Genomic DNA, 20,418 nt, shown 5'->3' on the forward strand with positions numbered 1-20,418 from the left:
TACATATACAGGCAGCTCCTGGTGTATGAACTAGAGATTCATAGAACTTTTGCACTTTTGTATACTGTGGTTATAAGCATTGGCATCTTTTCATACTGGCTACTCGTTAATAATGTAATCTAGATGTTCAGGTAAGTCTAGGTCAATCCAAAAGAGATGGCAGTTAATAGTGAGTCTGGATTTGCCTTGCCAAATATAACAATTCATAACAAACTAAAAAAAAAAAAAAATACACTCAGATATTCAGTGTATGCTAAGTTTCTCTTCAAAATGTCTCTAATAAGATCAACATGCTGTATTTCATAAGTGATTTAACTAGGGTGTGTTACATGAATGTTTTATAAACTCTAAAGTTAAAACTGAAATGCATATTGGCTTTCTCATTTTTCTATCATATCAAACCATATGGAAAGTTTAATGTGATCTTTCAAAGAGAAAAAGAAAGGGCCAATGTCCAGACAATGTGACTGGCACACTGGGGTAGTTACATACTTCAGTCTAACACTTATCTGTGAATAGTAAGAAAGGTCCTAACTCCAACACCCTAAAGTTGCACAATTCTTCTGAAATTTTGCAATTACTAAAAGAAAACTTCATAGATTTTAAAATAAGACTGACTAATTTTTCATAAAGCAAACTCCAAAAAAAGAAAAAAAAAACAGAACCCATTTTAATTGGCACAAAATGATTAAGAAAAAAATTCACCTGTTTTAGAACTGAGGATATAGCTCAGAGGTAGAGTGCCTGCCTAGCACACATGAGGCCCTGGGTCCAATCTCTAGCAAAGCAAAGCAAAACAAGACAATCTGCCCTATCCAAGAAAAAACTACTTCATAATCATAAATAAAAATATTTGTATTTTTTTGCAGTTCGACAGCAATAAATCCTACACCAAAAACTTTCCCTGATAAAACGTGTGCAGAACACACACCAGTAGAGCGATATACCATTCTTCACCTTCCTAAACTGTTGGCTAAAATTTCTTCTTGGATTTTACCTATGTACAAGTCAACATTCAAAAGGGGATAGAGAGGGAGGGAGGGAGAGCAGATATCAGGATCTATGACACCCATGAGACACAGTTAATTTTCACCCAAATCATACCAAAGTATTGACCCAGAGAGACTGTGCATCCCAATTAAGCAATGTTTACCAAAACTAAGGACTTTCTTATTTACAGATAGAGCCACTCTGACTTCTGTAATTCTTAAACAATTTAAACATGATTGCAAGGGTCAACCCACAGTATATTTATATATTTTCATTAGTAAATTACTTTCATATTCTAGACCACCATCCCAGGAGGCTATATTCAACTTCAAAAAAAAAAAAAAAAGAAGAAGCAGGCATCTATATTCCAGGACTTATCGTAACTAGAACATAAAGCTCCTGTCACAATAGAAAAAATCTAAAATAAACCCAACACCAACACTGAAGGCCAAGTTTCTCCTGCAGTACATTCATGGTGGCCGCATGTTAAGTAAGAAGGGAATGTGTTTGCTTCTCCTTTTCTCAACTGGAAAAGAAAGAAAATAGGGTGCAGGAAGGATTATAGATGTCAGACAGGACATAACTGAAAACCTTCACAAAGCACCCAGAAAACACATGCTCACACAAAATCCAGCTCATTTAGAGTCAAATACTCGAGCAGAGTTCTGACTTCAGAGTACAGGAATGCACCAAAGTTAACAAACAATGATCCCACTAGAGAGGGCTTAAAAAAATCAAACCTCAGAACAGATTACCATGTTAGAGTTGTGGGAGAATAACCACAACCAGAGATTACATGAAACAGAAGCTCAAGTGAGCCAAGCCACCTCCAATGAAGAGAGAAAATGAAAACAAGAATACAAAATCAAGTTCAATGGCAAGAGCTAGTTAGTTGGTCCACAAAGAGCCAAGAAAACTCCCTAATTTCAGTTAGATATTGCACACTTGAAACACAAAAAGGGACATTTAGAAAACTATCTTAAGTTTCTTTAGTTGCTGACTGCCTCTTTGGCTAGTATCCAGGTCATTACTTAGTCCTATGACATGTTTCTGGCTTTCTTATCCTTTGCTTATAAACCACCAAAATGTCTTATCTCTTCCAGTGAACACACTGCCAAAGTGGACCTTACACTGTAATCACACAGACAATGTTAGAAAGGATGAGGAGCAAAATGATTTTGAAAGGTATTATTTTTTTCTTTCTGCTTTCAAATTATCTTTAGCAGTTTCTAAAGACATGTTTACAGCTGCCCGGAGTATGTCTTCTTCACTCACACCATCACCTGCTGGGGAAAAAAAAAAAAGAGTTCTCAGAAACACTTCTGGAAGATTCTCAATCATCAAAATGCAAATATTTGGAGGTGTAGCTAAGTTGGTAGAGTGCTTGCCCAGCATGCATGAGACCCTGGGTTCAACCCCAGCATGGCATAAAATCGGGCATGGAGATTCCTGTAATCTTAGTACTCAAGAGATAAAGGCAGGCAAATCAGAAGTTAAGGTTGTCCTTGACTTATAACATTTGAAGCCAGCCCATATTAAATGAAATCTGTCCAAAATGAAGAGAAAAAAAGCGCAAACTGTTAGGAAATATATTTCTTTTTTTTTTTAAAGACTTAATTAACTATGTAACTCTGCAGGCACTATGTGCCATGCCGTATATAGAGGTCAGAGGACAGCTGGAGCCAGAGCCCTCTGTGATGATATCTCATTTGTGCTGAAATGTGGTCATAGTTTATTTGTGCTTTAATAAATAAAGCTTGCCTGGAGATCAGAGGAAACCCAAGCTATTATAACACAAAAGTCATGCAATGTTAGCACATGCCTTTAATTCTATCACTTGGGAGACAGGGATCTGTCTAGATCTATGTGAGTTCAAGGCCACACTGGAAACAGTCAGGCATGGTGGCACATGCCTTAAATTCCAACACTAGTTAACCATGAAGGTCTGGAGGTCTGTACAGACAGGAAGTGACAGAGCTAGGCAGGAAAAGGAAGTGATGTAGGTAGACAGAAAGAGCAAATCAGATGACAGAACAGCAAGGCATCTAGGCGTGGGTAGACAGTATCTCACTTTTGGAAACTGAGGTGTGAGGTGAGGTGAGGTTAGCATGTGGCTATTCCTATTCCTCTGATCTCTCTTGGGCTTTCACCCCTACATCTGGCTCTGTGATTTTTATTTAATAAGACCATTTAGAAATTCATCTACAGCCCTCCTTCCATCAGGTGGGTTTGATGAGTGGACCCAGGCTGTCAGGAGTGGCAGCAAGCACCCTTCCCTGCTGGGCCACCTTCCTGGCCCTCCTTTCCTTTCTGTTGACTTTATAGTTCACGTGCTATTTGTGTGACACTTTAAAATCCACAAATGAGTAGAGAACAGAATACCATACAAGGCATATACCTATTGCTCCTCCTTAGCCAGTTCCTTTGTGGCCAACACAAAGCCCAGCCAGATGTCTGTTTATAGTTCTGCCTGTCGGGCAAGTCATGGTCTCAGATGGTGTATGTAGCCTTATGAATATAGATATTTTTGTTTATCATAGTGCATTTGACATTTATTACATTTATTAACAAATCAGACTTTTTAGAAAACTTTATTTGTAAACAATTAAATTCACAGGAAGTTACAAAGACAGGGGCCCTGTGGACCTGTCAGCTCAATTTCACCCAATAATTACATCTATAACGAAAGCTCAAACTGAAACTTGGACTCTATATAGCACAATGTTGGTGGTTCTACATGGCTTTAAAGTATCTTTTTCATTTTTCTTTGGTTGTTTTTTGTTGTTGTTGTTTTGTTAAAGATAAAATGCCTAATATGATATTTTATCACACATTTAAGCTCCCATCACTATCACCACCACTACCAAGACTAGAAGGCCAGGAGCAGACTAAGTTGTGGGGAATGGATGAGGTCCTATGTCAATGTGTATTATTGATATGAACACAACCATGTCAAGGACCCTAATGCTTCAGACACATGAGTCAGGCTCAGAGAAATGTTCCTTTGGTCCAAGTAGAGGTGTTAATGAATGGTTGACCATTAGCTAAGACCAGTGTCTGAGCAGAAACTATCAATGCAGCTTCCTTTTGGATGACTGTGACCTGAGACTGCTCCCCTACAGAGACTGCCTATCAACATCAGCTAACTACACCACCCACCCCCACCCTGACATGTGTGCACATGCCTCCTCCTTTTTTGTGCTATACTTAATAAATGCACTGAGTTTCCAGGCTGCTACTGGTGCATCTCCATCAGAGCACATGGCTTACCCAACCCCAGCTTTTCTCTGTGCTGTTATTTCTTCATTCCCCACCATCCTGTGTAAGTTGGCACTCAGTGGTATAATTCTTGCCTAGCATACACCAGGCCCCAAGTCTGATCCTAGGTACTACAAAAACAAACCCCATAAAACCATTACAGCACCACAAAGCCCTCCCTCCTGCCCTGCTTTCTCTACATGCCCAACTTTACACCATCTTGTCTATACTGCTGCCCACACCATCTTGTTCTCTATCTGAATACATCTGGGAGTTTTAGAAAGCTATACAAATGGCACCTCAGCTTGAAACCTTTCCAGATTGTCTTGAACCTGGCATTATGGCCCTGAGGTCCAGCCCAAACGCTGCATGCATCAACAGCTGGCTTCTTTTTAATCCTGACAGTACTCTATGGCATGAAGTACTACAGTTTGCTTAACCATTTATTTGCCTAATATATGGCATACTTCTTGTCTCCAAATTTTGATTAAGACCAATAAAAAAGCTTTGAACATTTGTATAGATACTTTTGTGTGGACATACATTTTTACATCTATGGCATAAACACCCATGAATATAACTGTTGGGTCATATGGTCAGTATGTATTCAGCTTGTTCGTTTTCTTGAGACAGGGTCTCACTATGTAGCCCTGGCTTGCCTGGAACTTGCTATGTAGACTAGGCTGGCCTTGAACTCAAAGAAATCCATCTGCTTCTGTCTCTGGAGTGCCAAGATTAAAGGTGTCCTGGTGTATATTCAGGTTTTTAAGAAATAACTGAATTACTTTCTGAAGTCGCTATTACCGGTTAAAATGCGACACAGAAAGAACACCTCACTTTCTGCCCTTTAGCTCCCTCATTCATAACTGCCACACATACTATCAAAACCAGATCAGTGGGACAATTTTTGTTTCAACCGTCAAATATAATCAGAAAATTCAAAAAGACAGAACTGTATTTAACATCTTTCACTCTTCCTGTTCTTGCCTCAACATCATCTCATTTCTGTTTCAAGAACTTTCTTTTTCTTAAATTGAAAACAGATGTTTCTCATATAATATATTCTTATCATGGTTTCCCTTCCCTCACCTCCTCAGAGATCCTCCCCACCTTCCCACCCCTCCAACTTCATGCTTTCTTTCTCTCTCTCTTTAGAAAAGAAACAGTAAAATTTTAAACAAATAAACAAAATCCACAGAACAAAGGAAACAGAAAAAAAAGAAAAAGCACACTAGACATACATACACATGCAGAGAGACACATGCACACAGAAAATCCACAAAAACACAAAATCAGAAAGCATAATAGATAAGCAAATGACCAGTAACGAATAAAAAAAAAAAAAGCAAGCATTAAGAGACAAAAGTTCTTTAAAAAGAACACGAGTTTGTTTGGAGTCGGTCATCTCCGGGCACGGGGCCTGCCCTTGAATGTGGTTTGTATATCCAATGAGACTCCAATGGAGAAAACCAATTTTTCTTCTGCAAGTGGTTGTCAACTGGAGACAGCTCCTGAGTAGGGATGATCCTATCCCCTCCCGTCTCAGTGCTGAGACCGTCTCGGACTTGTGCACGACCCTGCGCATCCGCCACCCTCTCTGAGCTTGTGTGTGTCAGCGATGCTCTATCTGGAAGGCATTGTTTTCCTGGTATCTTCCAGCCCCACTGGCTCTTACCATCTTCTGCCACCCCTCCTCAAAGTGCCCTGAGCCCTAAGGGGCGGTCTGAAGGAAACATCCCGTTCAGCACTGGGTATTCCAAGGTCTCTCACTCTCTGCACATGGTCCAGCTGTGGGTCTCTGGAAGTGATGGCTAGTGCTGGCTCTGAAGATGGCTCATCTTCCCAGGCCCGTACAGCCTGCCCCACTCTTTACCTTTGGTTTGGTTTTTCAAGACAGGGTCTCTCTGTAGCCCTGGCTTTCCTGGAACTCACTTTGTAGACCAGGCTGGCCTCAAACTCAGACATCTGTTTGCCTCTGCCTCCTAAGTGCTGGGACTAAAGGCCTGTGCCACCACGTCCGGCTCCCTTTCTTTAGCTTTTAAGGACAGGACTGCTGGAGACAATTTCTTCTCAATTCTAAAGAGTGTGTTAATTACTGCATATGTGATCCTGGGTTTCAAATTTTCTTCCAGCACTTTAAAATACATTATCCACTCCTTCACTCATAAGAAAGCTCACTTCAAATTGTTGTTGGGAAGGTTATTTCTTGCTGATCTGGGATAGTGTCTTCAGTTTTCTGAAGTCTATGAGTCTTGGTGTGTATTTCTTTGGCTTTATACTCATTTAAAATTCATTCAATTTCTTCAGTTTGTAGGTTTCTAGTTTCTGTCAGATTGAAAGCCATTATGTCTTTACAAACTTTTTCAGTCCCTCCCTCATCCCCATCTCTTTTGGAGATTCCTATGAGTTAAGAGGTTTTTGTTACAATGTCACAGGCCTCCAACCTCTGCTCATCATTTATGGTCAGTTATCTGTGTTGATGAGAATGATGTAATTTCTACAAGCCTGTCATCAAGTTTACTGACTGTTCTGTACTGAGACCATTCACTGAGTTTTTACACTTCAGCTATGTTTCTGCTCTCGAATTTGTATGTGGAATCAAGGTGTGGCAGAGCATAACTATAATCTTAGCACTCAGGAGTCAGAAGTAGGACAATGGTGAATTTGAGGCTAATCTGGGCTAGACAGTGAGACTCTGCCTCAAAAAAAAAAAAAAAAAAAGGAAAGAATGAAAAAAACAATGATTAAAATTGTCCGTGTGGCTTCTTCTTTCATGTTTCTTCACATGATAGTAGTTTTCAACTGAACCCTGGGTACTTAGGTATTGTCAAACTGCAAATCTACTCAAGTCTTTGATTTGTGAGCCTCCTCTGACAGAATTGTCTGTGTGGGAGTATGTGTACATCCACTGTAGGTGCCCAAGTCGGCCAGAGGTGTTAAATCCACCTGCAGCTGGAGTTAGAGGATTCTTTATAATGTGCTCTCTAGTGCAAGTCCCATCTCATATCAACAATCCTTCATCAGTTTACTGACTGTTTTCTTAGTGTACAATTCTGAGAGTTCTGCATAGATTCTCCTCTGATCCACAGGGTTTCTTTTCCACTCAACTTTTACCAATACTTGGCTCAAGTTTAAGACCTATTAAATCAAGGCCTCGTGAGTAACCTGGACTTCCAGCTATTATCTCAATTATGCTAAAGTATGTTTTCCTTTATTAGGTGGTGAAAGGTACTTATTTTCCCTTTACTAATATTCATTACCTCTGAACCATCTCTGGAGGATTTTTGAAGAATGTGCTAACTGTGAAGTTCAAGTATTATGTGTGTGATTTTAAAACCAACCAGGGCATGGTGGTGCATGCCTATAAAAAGGCCCAAGAAAAAACTAAATAAATAAAACCTAAGTATTCACCAAGTATTCTAGTCTGTCTGCTTCTTACTTCAGAGGAGCTTAGTTGACCACAAATCCATTTAGGAGTTTTAATACAATCAAAAAAGGAAGAAAATATAAAGTAAAAATGACATGGACCCTGGGTGTCAAGTAAAGCATTTGAGTAACAGTCCTGGTGAATGGCCAGACAGCCATACCTTGGTTGTTCCCACGTCCTCCTGAACTTGTGGTCGGTCTTTCACAAGGGTATGAAAGCTGTCTAGGTCGGTCTACCTCCTGCTGCTGCTGCTGTTGCCTGAAAGATTCAAAAGTGAATATATGTTAAAACAATACCTAAGAAATAAATATTCCACAAGAATACCTACTCAGGTAGGAAAAAAGCTGTTCCATAAATTAAAGTGGTCACTGGCCTGAACACTCCAGAAGGTGAGAATTAGTTTGATAATTACAAGTATAAAAGTGTCAAATTTATTTTTAAAAAAATTTACATATTTGAGTTATCAGACAGGAAGTAGTCATTTTCATTTCCTTTATAAGGTTCATGAGTAGTTATTCATATGCAAATGAACGTTGTTTATGCATCTTTAATATTATTAGGAGCCACTGAAAAACACCTTTGATAAGACGAACCATCTCAATTTAATGTGCTCTTCCCTGGCTGGCTCCTCTAGTCAGTCAGTCAAGCTTCTCCCTGGAGACCCCCTTGACTCCCTGGAGACTCTCCTGACCATCCCACTTCAAGCAGCCACCTGCCCTTCTCACTGTTTCACTTCAGTTCCCAGCACAAGCATACTGCCACCGTGATGCTTCTGTCTGGTCTGTAAGCTAACTAGAGCACCAACCATATGCTGCTCCTGTGTCCCCAGTACCTGAGACTATACTATGTCAGTCACACAGCAACTTCATCACACACTTGATGAATTAAAGAAACGGAAACAACTGTATGGCAACAACAGTGCCACTGTATTTTGGAAGTATGTGCTCTGCATTTTGATTTTGATTTTACAAGGGGTTATAGTTAAGAGACTACATGAATCTCAGAAGACACTTTTTAAGCAGTCCTAAGACTGAAAGACTTATGCATTATGACACAGCTACAAGTCTATGGGAGCCAGGGAGTGAAATTTGTGGTTTGAATATGCATGGCCCCCCCATAGGCTCATATAGGTGTAGCCTTACTGAAGAAAGTGTGCTACTGGGAGGTGGGCTCTGAGGTTTCAAATGCCTATGCCAGGCCAGTCTCTCACTTCTTGCCTGTGGATTCGGATGTAGAACTCTCAGCTACTTTCTCCAGCATCATGTTTGCCTGCACGCCGCCATGCTTCCCACCATGATGATAACGGACTAAGCTCTGAAACTGTAAGCAAGCCCAATTAAATGCTTTCTTTTTTAAGAGTTGCCATGGTCATGGTGTCGCTTCACAGCAACAGGACACTGAATAAGACACTCTCTCAAACAAGTCGTGAAGCTGGCTGTGGTGACCTGTGCTATTGAATTCCAAACCCAGGAATTCAATGCCAGCCTGGGTAACATATCAATCCCTATCTCAAAAAGAAAACAAAACATGCAGGAGTATATTCTTGTATTTAGAAAATGGAAGCTGAAATACTAAGCTACAATGAGAAAGAACGTAAGTTACTCCCAGATGCTTCTGGTATGGCAACAATCTGGGTAAAGGGTTCTTGGAGCTATAAGGAGTTCTGTACACTAGTTCTACTTTTAAGTAATAAACATACACAGAAAGCATCTATAAATGACTGAGATTAAGAAGTCATAGATTAAAAAGTTGTGCATGATTTTAAAAGGACCAGAATTCAGTTATAAACAGCACATTTTTTTTTTCCAGCATTCCCCTCAATTTTGAAAAAAGGACCTCTAATCAGGTTGCTAGCCTAGGATGACCTTGAATTCTAGATCTGCTGGCTTCTACCTCCCATATGCATGGTGCAACACCACACCCAGCTTGGCCTTCTCAGTTTTGAGTTTTAAATGTGAGGTACAAGACAACTGAGATAATAGGAACTCCATCTTCTCCCTGTTGGCCTTCTGGGGTTGTGTGCCTTCACACATGGGCAGTCTGTAGCACAGCCTGAGGTCTGGGGATCCTGGCATATCATGGAGGCTCCTGGATGCCCTCTTCTTCCTCCATTTAAGTATCTATGTCTGATAGAGGGATAACCTTTAATCTACTTCTAATTTTTCATTTAATTGCCAATTATTGTACATATTCGTCTGGTTATTATAACTTTCAATTATGCAAAATGAGAAGAAAGTTCGCTGCCAACCTTGAAACAAGCACTGCGAAGCACTAAGATGTTGCTATGGAACAAGTTCCTCAGCACCCTTCCCACCATGTCTTCAGTCCTACAGAGGCTGCAGAGCTAGAACCTGGTTTCTGCTTGCAGAATAAGTACTTACACGAGCTACAAAGGGCAGAAATGAGTCAAGGAGGCACAGCTATTTTCCTGACAAGCAAAGTCAAGGAGGTTCAGTCCTGAATCCTACCTCAGGGCTGTTTCAGTGGGACCAGGAAGTCTTGACAACTATGATATGGCTTCCTAATTCCAGGATCCAGCTATATCTGTCTTTTTGTTTGTATGTTTGTTTGTTTTAAGATTTAGTTAGGGAGTTACGTGTGGTGGTGCTCGCCTTTAATTCCAGCACTCGAAAGGCAGAGACAGGCTGATCTCTATGAGTTTGGGGCCAGCCTGGTCTACATAGTGAGTTCCAGGACATCCAGGGCTACACAGAGAAACCCTGTCTCAAGAAAAACAAAAACAAAACAATTCTTTGTTAGGGGCTGGAGAAATGGTTTAGCAGTTGAGGGCACTGGCTGCTCTTCAGACAACCTGGGTTCAATTCCCAGCACCTACATGGCAGCTCACAACCACCTGCAACCTCAGCCCCAGCCCCACAGGACCTAATACTCTCTTCTGGTCTCCTCAGGCACTGCATGCATGTGGTACACATACATACAGGCAGGTAAAATACCCATACATATAAAATAAAATTGAAGGAAATGTTTTTTCTAATTTAATATATTTATATATGATACACAAATGTTTTAGATGATATAATTGTATAGGTGAGTACCCTCAGAGTGAGAACAGAGTGTAGAGTCCTCTGAAGCTCAGATGTGAGCAATGTGGGGGTTCTGAAACCTGAACCTTGGTCCTTTGCAAGAGTATCTGATACCCGTCATCCTAATCAGGAGTGGTCACAGCCCTTCTCACAAACTGCTGTATACTTCAGAAGCCTGGCTCAGAACTTCCCTAATATTATAAGCCTTAATTTCACTATTAATTAGTGTTTTGCTTAAACACCCTTACCTGTTTGTTTCTTAAACTGAACTGTGTAATAAACTAAGCCAAGCCATTAAGTGACCACATAAGTATTAGGCAAGCAAAGCATCACAACACTCCTTGGCTATGGACATTTGTATCCATCCTGCTGAGAAACACTGTTTCTTGTAACAGGCAGAATACAGCATTCAAAGCTATACTTGGAGAAGACATTAATCACGCTAACAAATATCTGTGGAACATGTGACAGCTGACAAATGTCTTAAGACTCATCACTTAATTCTATGCTCCCAACAGCAGGCGTTAACAGTGCTGGTGTGGACTCTGGCTTGGGTTTTGTGACTGATAAAAAGATTTACAGACCACTGCTAGAAAAAATGTCATGTTAAGGAGATATTACTTAGTGACCCTTGCTCATAAACTATGAATTTATAATAGGCTAATTTTTAGTACCATTCTTTACACAAGAAAAGAAATCCTACAATGTGTTTTATTTGATATCTACATTAATTATGAGGCTTCTAACACTCAATGGAGGAAGACAGGGGATGAACTGTGACTAACAAGTTAGCACCAGGCCAGTGTGGAGAGGGAAAGAAGGAAAGTCAGACAATCTTACACCCAACAGCCCAAAGACAGAATCTAGAGAGAGAGGAAATTTTCCAGCAAAGCAATCAGGGATTTGAGTAAAAGGCAAGTGCACTTTTAACCAATGATCTATCCTCAGCCCCTTGGCACCCTGTTCTTAAACTTGTAGTAAACTAGCACTTTCAAATGCTAGTCAATGTTAAAATTAAACACCACCAAGTTAACCCTTAATTCATCTCAGCTATATGTGACTAAGTAGAGCATTCCCTAGCTGTCTTTAAGTCCTCAGGACAGGATAAAAGACAATCTTCAATGTACAATCAACCACTAGAAAAGAGGCATGCTCATACCCAAACTGCTTTTTAAAAGGATGCAAGGTTGGACAAAATCTCTGTTATCTCAAAAGCACTAGTTACGGTTTTTAAGTTGTGATCATTATAGCTTAATATTTATCACGGGATGTTACTAAATTATCTTTACTATTACTGAAAGTTCAAACCTACTGGAAGTTTCAAATTTTTATTTCAAAAGAGTTAACAAACTCTAAATAAAAGAAGGGGTTGGTGACAAGGCTCAGCAAGTGAAGAATCTTGCTGCTAAGCCTGACGACCTGAGTTCAATTCACAGGACGAGGTACCAACTCCTGCCAAGTGACCTGTGTGCCATACATAGTATAGTACACACACACACACACACACACACACACACACACACACACACACACACTCTCTCTCTCTCTCTCATACACACACACTCTCTCTCACACATTCTCTCACACATACTCATGAACACACACATACACATACATTCACATACAGTCTCACACACACAAACACTCTCTCATGTATACACACATACATACACACTCTCTCACACACACACACGGAAAGAGCGAATATATATGACAGAAAAAGAGTATGTATATGATAAGAGGGGAATGTATGCAGTCACTAACATCACTTACTGAAGGAAGAGAGAGTGGGAACATACTTTTAAAAACTCTTAAATTTCCAGACTACTAATTATGCCTACTTAAGTAGCTTTTGAGTTATTTTTAAAACTAGATATTTATATAAAATTGTTGACTATCATTATTATTTTGTGACAACAGCATTTATTAGGGAAAAAGAAAAGAGAAAAGCAGAGAAGCCAGGTATGGTGTACACACTGGCAATCCACCACTCGAGAGTGAGTGGGGGTTTAGGACCAGGCCAGGCAGTAAGGGAGACTAATCAGAAAACAACACAGAAACAAAACCTAAACAACTCTACAGAACACAACAAACACCTCCCAAAATTCTGTAGGCACATACTAAAATAGTAATGACATGACGACTATGACTTATTACAAGTCCACACCTGTGGGAGAATGGAAAGAAATGGGAGTCAGGGGCATAAAAACCTGGGTCATGTGTTGGTATTTATTAAATTTGAGTAATAAATATGGGTGTGTTATGCATAAATCTAAGGCTTATCATAATTTAAAAATAGTTAATTTTAAAATTCAAAAGGACATGAAAAGCACTAGTAAGCACTATTTTAAAATGTAAATATAACTAAATCTATTAATCAGTCACTGAATAAAGACTAGAAATATCTCACATTAAGAGGATGTCAGCTGATCAGAACTTTCCTTCATATACTTCTGAGTTGTGACTTAAAAAAACAGAAAACAGAAAAAGATAAACATTATCTTCACAATACCAGCAGATGCAAAAATGGTCTAAACTTTATATCACTAATCTGCCAACTACGACTCGAAGACGAGGCTGCTTGGGTTCAGAGGTGCTGATGTGTGGCTGCTGCTGTTGTGCTGGGGTTGAAGCCCTAGCCTCCTCACACATGCTGGATGAGCACTCCACGCTGAATTGCATTCCAGATGTTCAGAGATTTTGAAGTGTGAAAATAAACGCATCACTGATTGATGAGACCTGTTATATAACTGTAGAGTCCATCTCTGGCCTTCTCTTTCTGACCTGAGGTCAATTATCTATTATTGATCATAATAATTGATCAAATTACCAGTCACTTTTAAGGTGGAGTTTGGTTTAAAAATAATAAAAAAAAGCTGCATATGCTGACATATATCTGTAATCCTAACACAAGGGAAGCTGAGGCAGGAAGATAGCCAGGAGTTTAAGGCCACCAGACCACATAACAAAGCCCTGTCCAAAAAATCAAAGATAGAAATAAAAGAAGACTTGTGAATGGCAATAACTAGAAAAGAAGACACTATAAAAGTGCAACTATGTCTTAAGTACTTATAAACTGAGTACAACATACAGGTTTGGGAGCATATGGTTCAGACTGCTTGTTTATATACCCCTGATGCTGATGGGCCTTGGGCTGTGACACAGCAGGACTACAGAGCACCTATGGCTTGTACTTGGGAATACGCCCCACCCCACCTTCCTCAAATGCTCTTCTCCCTGTTAACTGATGGGAGGGTTAGCAGGGCCAATGGATCGATAGGCAGTTAGTTCTTCCTGTCCTAAGTCCGGTTTCCTTCTGATAAGCAAAATTCCACAAGGTTTCCTTTATTCTACTCCATGTCAATTTATTCAAGATCAGGCAAAGGTTTTTCTCTAAAACCGTTAAGTATTTCACACCTTATTTGCTGTAAAAACTTAAAATATATAGATTTCTGTATGTTCATAGGTTCAGGCAGTAAGCAGTAATTTACAACCAGACAAAATAACCAAGTATTAAATATGTAACTTTAATCTGTACCAACTACTTTACTTTTCAAAGTAGGCTTCTCTCCTCTTCCGCAGCTCTTCCGAAGTAAGATTGGCACTTGGTGTCTGCGGACTATCTTGAGACATACTTCTGGAACTACCTAAAAAAAGCCAATCATTTTATATACCTGTTCAAGCAGCAGTATGTTTGTTCTTCCTGGAGCAAGCTTCTAGAAAGTTTTCTTCTTAAGAACATTCCACTACTGCTCTGTAAATGTAAGAAGGCTATGGAAGTCTCAGGGAAAATCTAATGTGTTACTGCAACCGAGGCTGATGCCATCTGTGATGCTGATATGAGAACACAAGTCCACAGTTCACCTGGTATGGGAAGTCTTCAAGACCACACTTGTATACTCTTTAACTTCCCCAAACTGCATTTACACCTTCAAAGGCATGATATTCCTCAAAGCAATCCATGATGACAACCATGACATGACCTCACTCTGTTCTCAACAACTTAGAAACCTAAGTTCTCACCAGTAATTGTACTAAACACAGATCCCATATTAATTGTGACAGTGGTAAGATGGTTTTCTGTGCATTACTGCAATAATCCAGCCAGGCCCCTGCTAATAAAACATGGGACTTCACACTACATGGAGTATGCAGAGGCAGGCCTGGAGGTGAGAAGTCTAGGATAACAGGAATGGCTATGTTAAAGGATCCTCAACTCACTAAGACATTTAAGGAATTCAGATGATGAGCAATCTCATTAAAAGTAGAAGCAGCTTCATATAAATTAGATTAAAAGAAAATCACAAAAATAAAGTACTTCATGCTTTCAGTAAACTGCTTTGAGTGTTTCAACACTTTTTTTCTGCCTACATTCCCAAGGGGGTTTATCATCACTCTCCTCCACTGACTGACTTATATCAATGAAAAAGGTGTACCCGCAGAAGAGGGCTTAAGTTTTATTAAGCTGTACAGTCAGGAAGTCAGGAAGTGCAGCGTGTCCACTGGCATGCATTTGTTAAAACAGCTAGCTTGGGTAAGGGTCATCTAGCCACTAGAAGACTAATTCAATTAGTTGTTTGTATTAGTTTGGTATTGTAATCAAGTAACATAATCAGAAGTAAAATTATAGCTGTATTAAACACAACAAATACAGTCCTAATATAATACAGGTCATAAAACTGATTCAAGATGTGGGAAATCTAAAAAAAATACTGAAATTCTAGAGCTATTGCTTTTGCAGTAACTATCAAAGAACTTCCAAAAGCACAAAATTTCCAGAAAAGCTGAGGACGTGAACCAGTTATCCAAAAATGACTAAAGTACACACCAAAATGTTCATACCTTGCATACTAAGCTGAATGGCCCTTCGGAGATCAGCTTCTTCATCCTCTATATCAACTTCCTGACGACTTATCGCTAGAGCCCTCTGTAAATCATCCTCATCTTCATCCAACATTCCCGACCCGTCGGCCGCCTCTAGGACTCGTTCCAGATCTGCTTTGAGAACACTAAACAACAAAGGCATTCATAAAAATTACAGCCTGGTCTCTGATTTTATTTTTCATTAAAAAAATGTTTTATGTGTATGGAGATTTGTTTGCATGTGTGTTTTGTACAATGTGTGTGTAGTGCCTGAGCAAGCCAGAAGAAGGTGTTAGATTCCTTGAGACTGGAGTTATAGAAAGTTGTGAGCTACCAGATAGGTGCTGAGAATCAAACCTAGATCCTCTGAAAAAGGAGCTGTTGCTCTTAACCACTGAGCCATCTCTCCAGCCCCATAGTCTTCTACTTCAGATAAAACATAAAGGCACTTACAAACTAAAGATTTGGGATCAAAAAACAACACTCTAGAAGATAAGGTCTAATAACAGAACAACTGAATCTAAAGGAAGATATTTAAGTAATTCAAAGTGGCTCATTCCATAAACTTCAAGAAAACACAGCCTTGTTGGGCACTGTGGCATATGCCTGTTGAGTAACAGCTACTTGGGAGGCAAAGACAGAAGGATGTCAGAGTTAACAACTGGGCAACTTAATGAGACCTGTCATCAGAAGTGGGGGATGGGGGATGGAGTGGGGCGCAGTGGGGAGGGGTGGGGTGGGAGGGATGGGACAGGACAGGATGGGGGGACAACGATGACTAGGGTGTTGTTCATGAAACTCAGGATTTGAACACAAACACTACAAATAATAATAATAATAATAATAATAATAATAATAATAATATAGCAGCTCAGTTTGGAATGGGGGAGGTATATCCTAGATATGTAGCACAGTAAGTAGAATAATTGTCTAGCATACACAAACCCCTGGGTTCATTTTCCTGCATCATGAATAAAAGAGCATGGTGGCACACACATCTGTAATGCTAGCCAGCCTAAGCTACTTAAGATCTTATTTTTTATTATTTATTTATTTATTTATTTATTTATTTATTTATTTATTTATTATTAAATTTTTTGGGGGGTTCAAGACAGGATTTCTCTGTGTAATAGCCTTGGCTGTCCTGGAACTTGCTTTATAGACCAGAATGGCCTCAAACTCACAAAGATCCGCCTACCTCTGCCTCCCGAATGCTGGGATTAAAGGCGTGCACCACCACCGCCTGGAGAAATCTTATTTCAAAAAACAATAAATACAGAGGCTCCTCCAACAACATGTGGACATGTCAACCTGCCTCCTAAACACATTTAGACCTGTAGACGAGTGCTACTCTCAGGAAAGCTTCTTTTTTGCAGCCAGTTCTTGGTTGCCCACCAGAACTAAATAACTAGGAAGAGCTAATTGGTGGAGACACCACACACTTCAGTTACATAACATAAGAGAAATCAAGCAGGAACTGAGCTGGAAGCTTCCACTTCACTGACCAGCTTTCATAGGCTGGTAGGTGCTATGTAGGCTACTGGAAAAGAAAAATCATTAATAGTCCTAACCAGACCCTGTAAATGCTACGCTATAATATTATCATGCCAGAAATGATGACATGACTATTATGGGAGGCAACCAACCATTTTTTCTTTTCTTACCCCACCATATCCCACACCCCCACACCCCAGACAAGGTCTCACTATGTAGCTCTGGCTGTCCTAGAACTCAATATATAGAACTGACTGGCCTCAAACTCAGAGAACTCCACTTGCCTCTGCCTCCTGAATATTAAGGGTGTGTGCCACCATACCCGGCCCAACCATTTTTTGATAGGATTTGAGGGCCCTCCACAGAAAGCAATTCACGCCTGGTACCATAAACCTGTCAAAAGCCCATAGGTCATAGGGCTGAGTAGGTCATGGGCCCTAGGTGGGGGACACAACTACTACTGTTTTACTAAATAGACATGTCAAACTCCCTTCAAAATACACTTAGACCTACAGATTTGTGCTCGGTCAGAAAAACTGCTTTGTGAGGGGCGGGCAGCAGATAGCAGCTAATGCAAAGACTCAGAACCATTCAAAGTGCTTGAGAACAGGTGACTGTTAGGTGCTCAGACTTTAATGGGATGCCTATATCAACCCTCAAGGAACTTCATGAGAGGGGGCAGAAAGGATGTACGAGCAAGAGATTAGGGAGGGATGCTGCGAAATGCCATCTCCTGACCAGACATGGCTGCTATGCTCATGAACTCACTAGAGTTACCAGCGCAAACCTGCACAAGATCAGGTGATCACCGTTCCTGAACGGATAGGGGAGCACTCATAAGGTCCCCATCCCTAGCTGAAAAGCTACTTGGCAGTTCTTGCTGCTAAGGGAGGGGGGTAATTTTTCTTCAGTGGTACAGCCACGGGTAGGGTGTCCATGCAAGCAATTCTAATTAAACTCACTGATTAAAAAAGAAACAACAGAAGAAAACAGGAAGTGCACCTGTGGGAAAGATAAAGGGACTCAGAGGGGATAAAAAGGGGTTAAAACAGGATAATGAGGAGTGAACATAATAAAAATAATTATATGCATGAATAAAATTGTCAAGTAAATAATACTTAAAATAAAATTACATAAACACATCAAAGTCTTGAATTCCCTGTCCCCCATCAAAGTATTTCCATATAATGAAATAAAATGGTCAAAAATTTTTAAAAATACATGAAACAAAAATAGGGGATTGGGCATAACTGAATAGAATATTTGCCTAGTATGAACAAGAGGTTGATCCATAGCACCACAAAAACAAATACACAAAATAAAAATAAGATTAAAAAAAAAATTGGTGGTAAGTGATCACACATTAAATATAAGCAGTGTCTGGAGAGATGGTTCAGTGGTTAATATTACTTCCTGCTCTCCAAAGGGCTAAGTTCAGTTCCCAGCACCCCCACATTCTGCAGCTAACAATCACCTGTAACTCCAGCTCCACAGGATCCAACCCCCAATACCGGCCCTGGTGGGCACCCACACACATGTGGCATATACTCACAGACATGAAAACTGTACGCATGGACACTTCATTCTAAGGGCATGCTATATCATGTACTCCATAGTCACACTAAATGTTTACCTCTGTTCTTTGAGCTGTGCCAATTCTTCTCCTATAAGTTTTGGTCGATGCATCTGCTGGACCTTGATCATCTGCAAAAGCTGGTCAGCTTCACAGTCTGGCAGATCACCCTTAACAACAAATATAGAATAACCTAAAAAGAGGCAAAAACAAACTAAAACAACTAGTAGGAGGTTCAGACTTAACTTGAAATGATAGCTAACAGAAAGGAAACAGTACAGTTGGAAACACATGAGGTGCAACTCAGAAAGACCTGACTTATGTGGTAACTCTCACTTGGATCAGGAAGGTAGTCTCTGACAAACCCCACAGAATCGAGCCTCACTGTTCTCATTGGGTAGACCTGGTGACTACAAGAAACAAAAGCAGTCCTGTCTACATGGGCCCTAGAAAGGCAGCGCCTGACCACACGACTACTCACTGAAGGGAACGGGCAAGCAGGTAGAGGAGGGGTGGAGCTGGCAGGCAGGTAGAGGAGAGGTGGAGAAAAGGAGCTGGACTCAATTGCTCGTGCTGAATCCTAGCTCTTCCCCTTCCCAGTGCCACAGGGTCTGTCAATTATTTGATCTATCTGTGTTGGTATCTTTAATTGTTGAACAGAGATAAAGGAACCTCCCTCAAATGAATGGTGTGAAGACACATTTGTTAAATAGGTCTGGTGACTGGTAACATGGATAAAATAAGTCGATGGAATACATGTGGGAAATGGCAGCTCCTCACCCTGCTCCCTGCCCCATCCACAGAGCCCTTCTAACTGAAAACAGAAGCTGGGAGGCCAGTACCCCAAATATAGTCAGTGGGCCAATGTGCCTCATGCTTTGGAAAAAAATACACTGGTACAATGCAATTTTTAATAAACACGCACCGAATAAGCCAGGTTTTCTTAGCTACAACTAAGTCCAATTTATTGAATGTTTTCTACCATTGATTTTCTTGAACGTCAATGAAACAAAGATTGAGAGGGCTATTCACTAAAAAGAAGAATACATTTAACACATTTTTTTGGTACGGACGAGCTTATTCAGAGTTCAGATGTCTTAATGTGTTTTCTGCTAATAAAACTGTTTCTAAACCACAGAATCAGTATGTCAGATCACTATAATATCTACTGAGTAGGTCTTGAAGAAAAGATATTCTGCCTTATGCAGACAACATACTAATTCCGGATTTTATTTACCACTTTGGAATTAATTTTCAGTATGTTAGGAAACCACTAACTGGTAAAGTAAGTGTGTGATATAATATACATTATGTTTCTAGAAAAGCGCTCAGACTGACTGCTTTATCAACATCACATACAGAACCACGGTCCAAGAAGAACGGTTCTTCCTGCAATGGAAGCCAGAAAGAAAACACATATAGGCAGGCAGGTGAACCCAACTAACCAAACAACAAGCATAGAAGCCAAGTCCTCTGAGGCTGGAGAGATGGTTCAGTGAGGAAGAGCACTTGCATGGCAGCTCACAGCCATCTCTAACTCCAGTTCCAGAGGATCTGATGCCCTCTTCTGGCCTCCATGGGGCACCAGTCACACACATGGTGCACAGACATACATATAAAGAAAACACTTGTACACATAAAATACAAAATGATTTTCAAAAAAGTCTTCTGTGAACATGTTTGATTTGAAATCTTCCTGGACTGCTAAATGAAGATGCTAGCACCAGGACCGGTGTTCAGAAGGAATGTCTAAGCTAAAGATAAAAGTC

At 40.2% G+C, this 20,418-nt stretch overlaps 1 protein-coding gene across 14 annotated transcripts in view; it reads right to left on the minus strand.

Annotated features, from left to right (window-relative positions):
- Positions 1–2,163: 2,163 nt before the first annotated feature.
- Atxn3 (ataxin 3) overlaps positions 2,164–20,418 on the minus strand; it is a 36,259-nt gene continuing 18,004 nt past the window's right edge. For 5 of the 14 annotated variants that reach the window (XM_059278981.1, XM_059278978.1, XM_059278980.1 and 2 more), the window contains 5 exons: positions 18,710–18,842; positions 15,562–15,728; positions 14,270–14,366; positions 7,836–7,933; positions 2,164–2,276 (listed from right to left, as the gene is read on the minus strand). In XM_059278981.1, the coding sequence (XP_059134964.1) occupies positions 2,179–2,276; positions 7,836–7,933; positions 14,270–14,366; positions 15,562–15,728; positions 18,710–18,842 (593 nt within the window). In that variant the 3' untranslated portion in view covers positions 2,164–2,178. Of the gene's footprint in view, positions 2,277–7,835; positions 7,934–13,129; positions 13,184–14,257; positions 14,367–14,393; positions 14,474–15,561; positions 15,729–18,709; positions 18,843–20,418 lie in introns of those variants that run through there. The other 9 variants (XM_059278984.1, XM_059278976.1, XR_009382726.1 and 6 more) reach the window with 8 other exon arrangements.

The sequence above is a fragment of the Peromyscus eremicus genome, chromosome 14 (assembly GCF_949786415.1).
Source record: "Peromyscus eremicus chromosome 14, PerEre_H2_v1, whole genome shotgun sequence".
NCBI lineage: Eukaryota > Metazoa > Chordata > Mammalia > Rodentia > Cricetidae > Peromyscus > Peromyscus eremicus.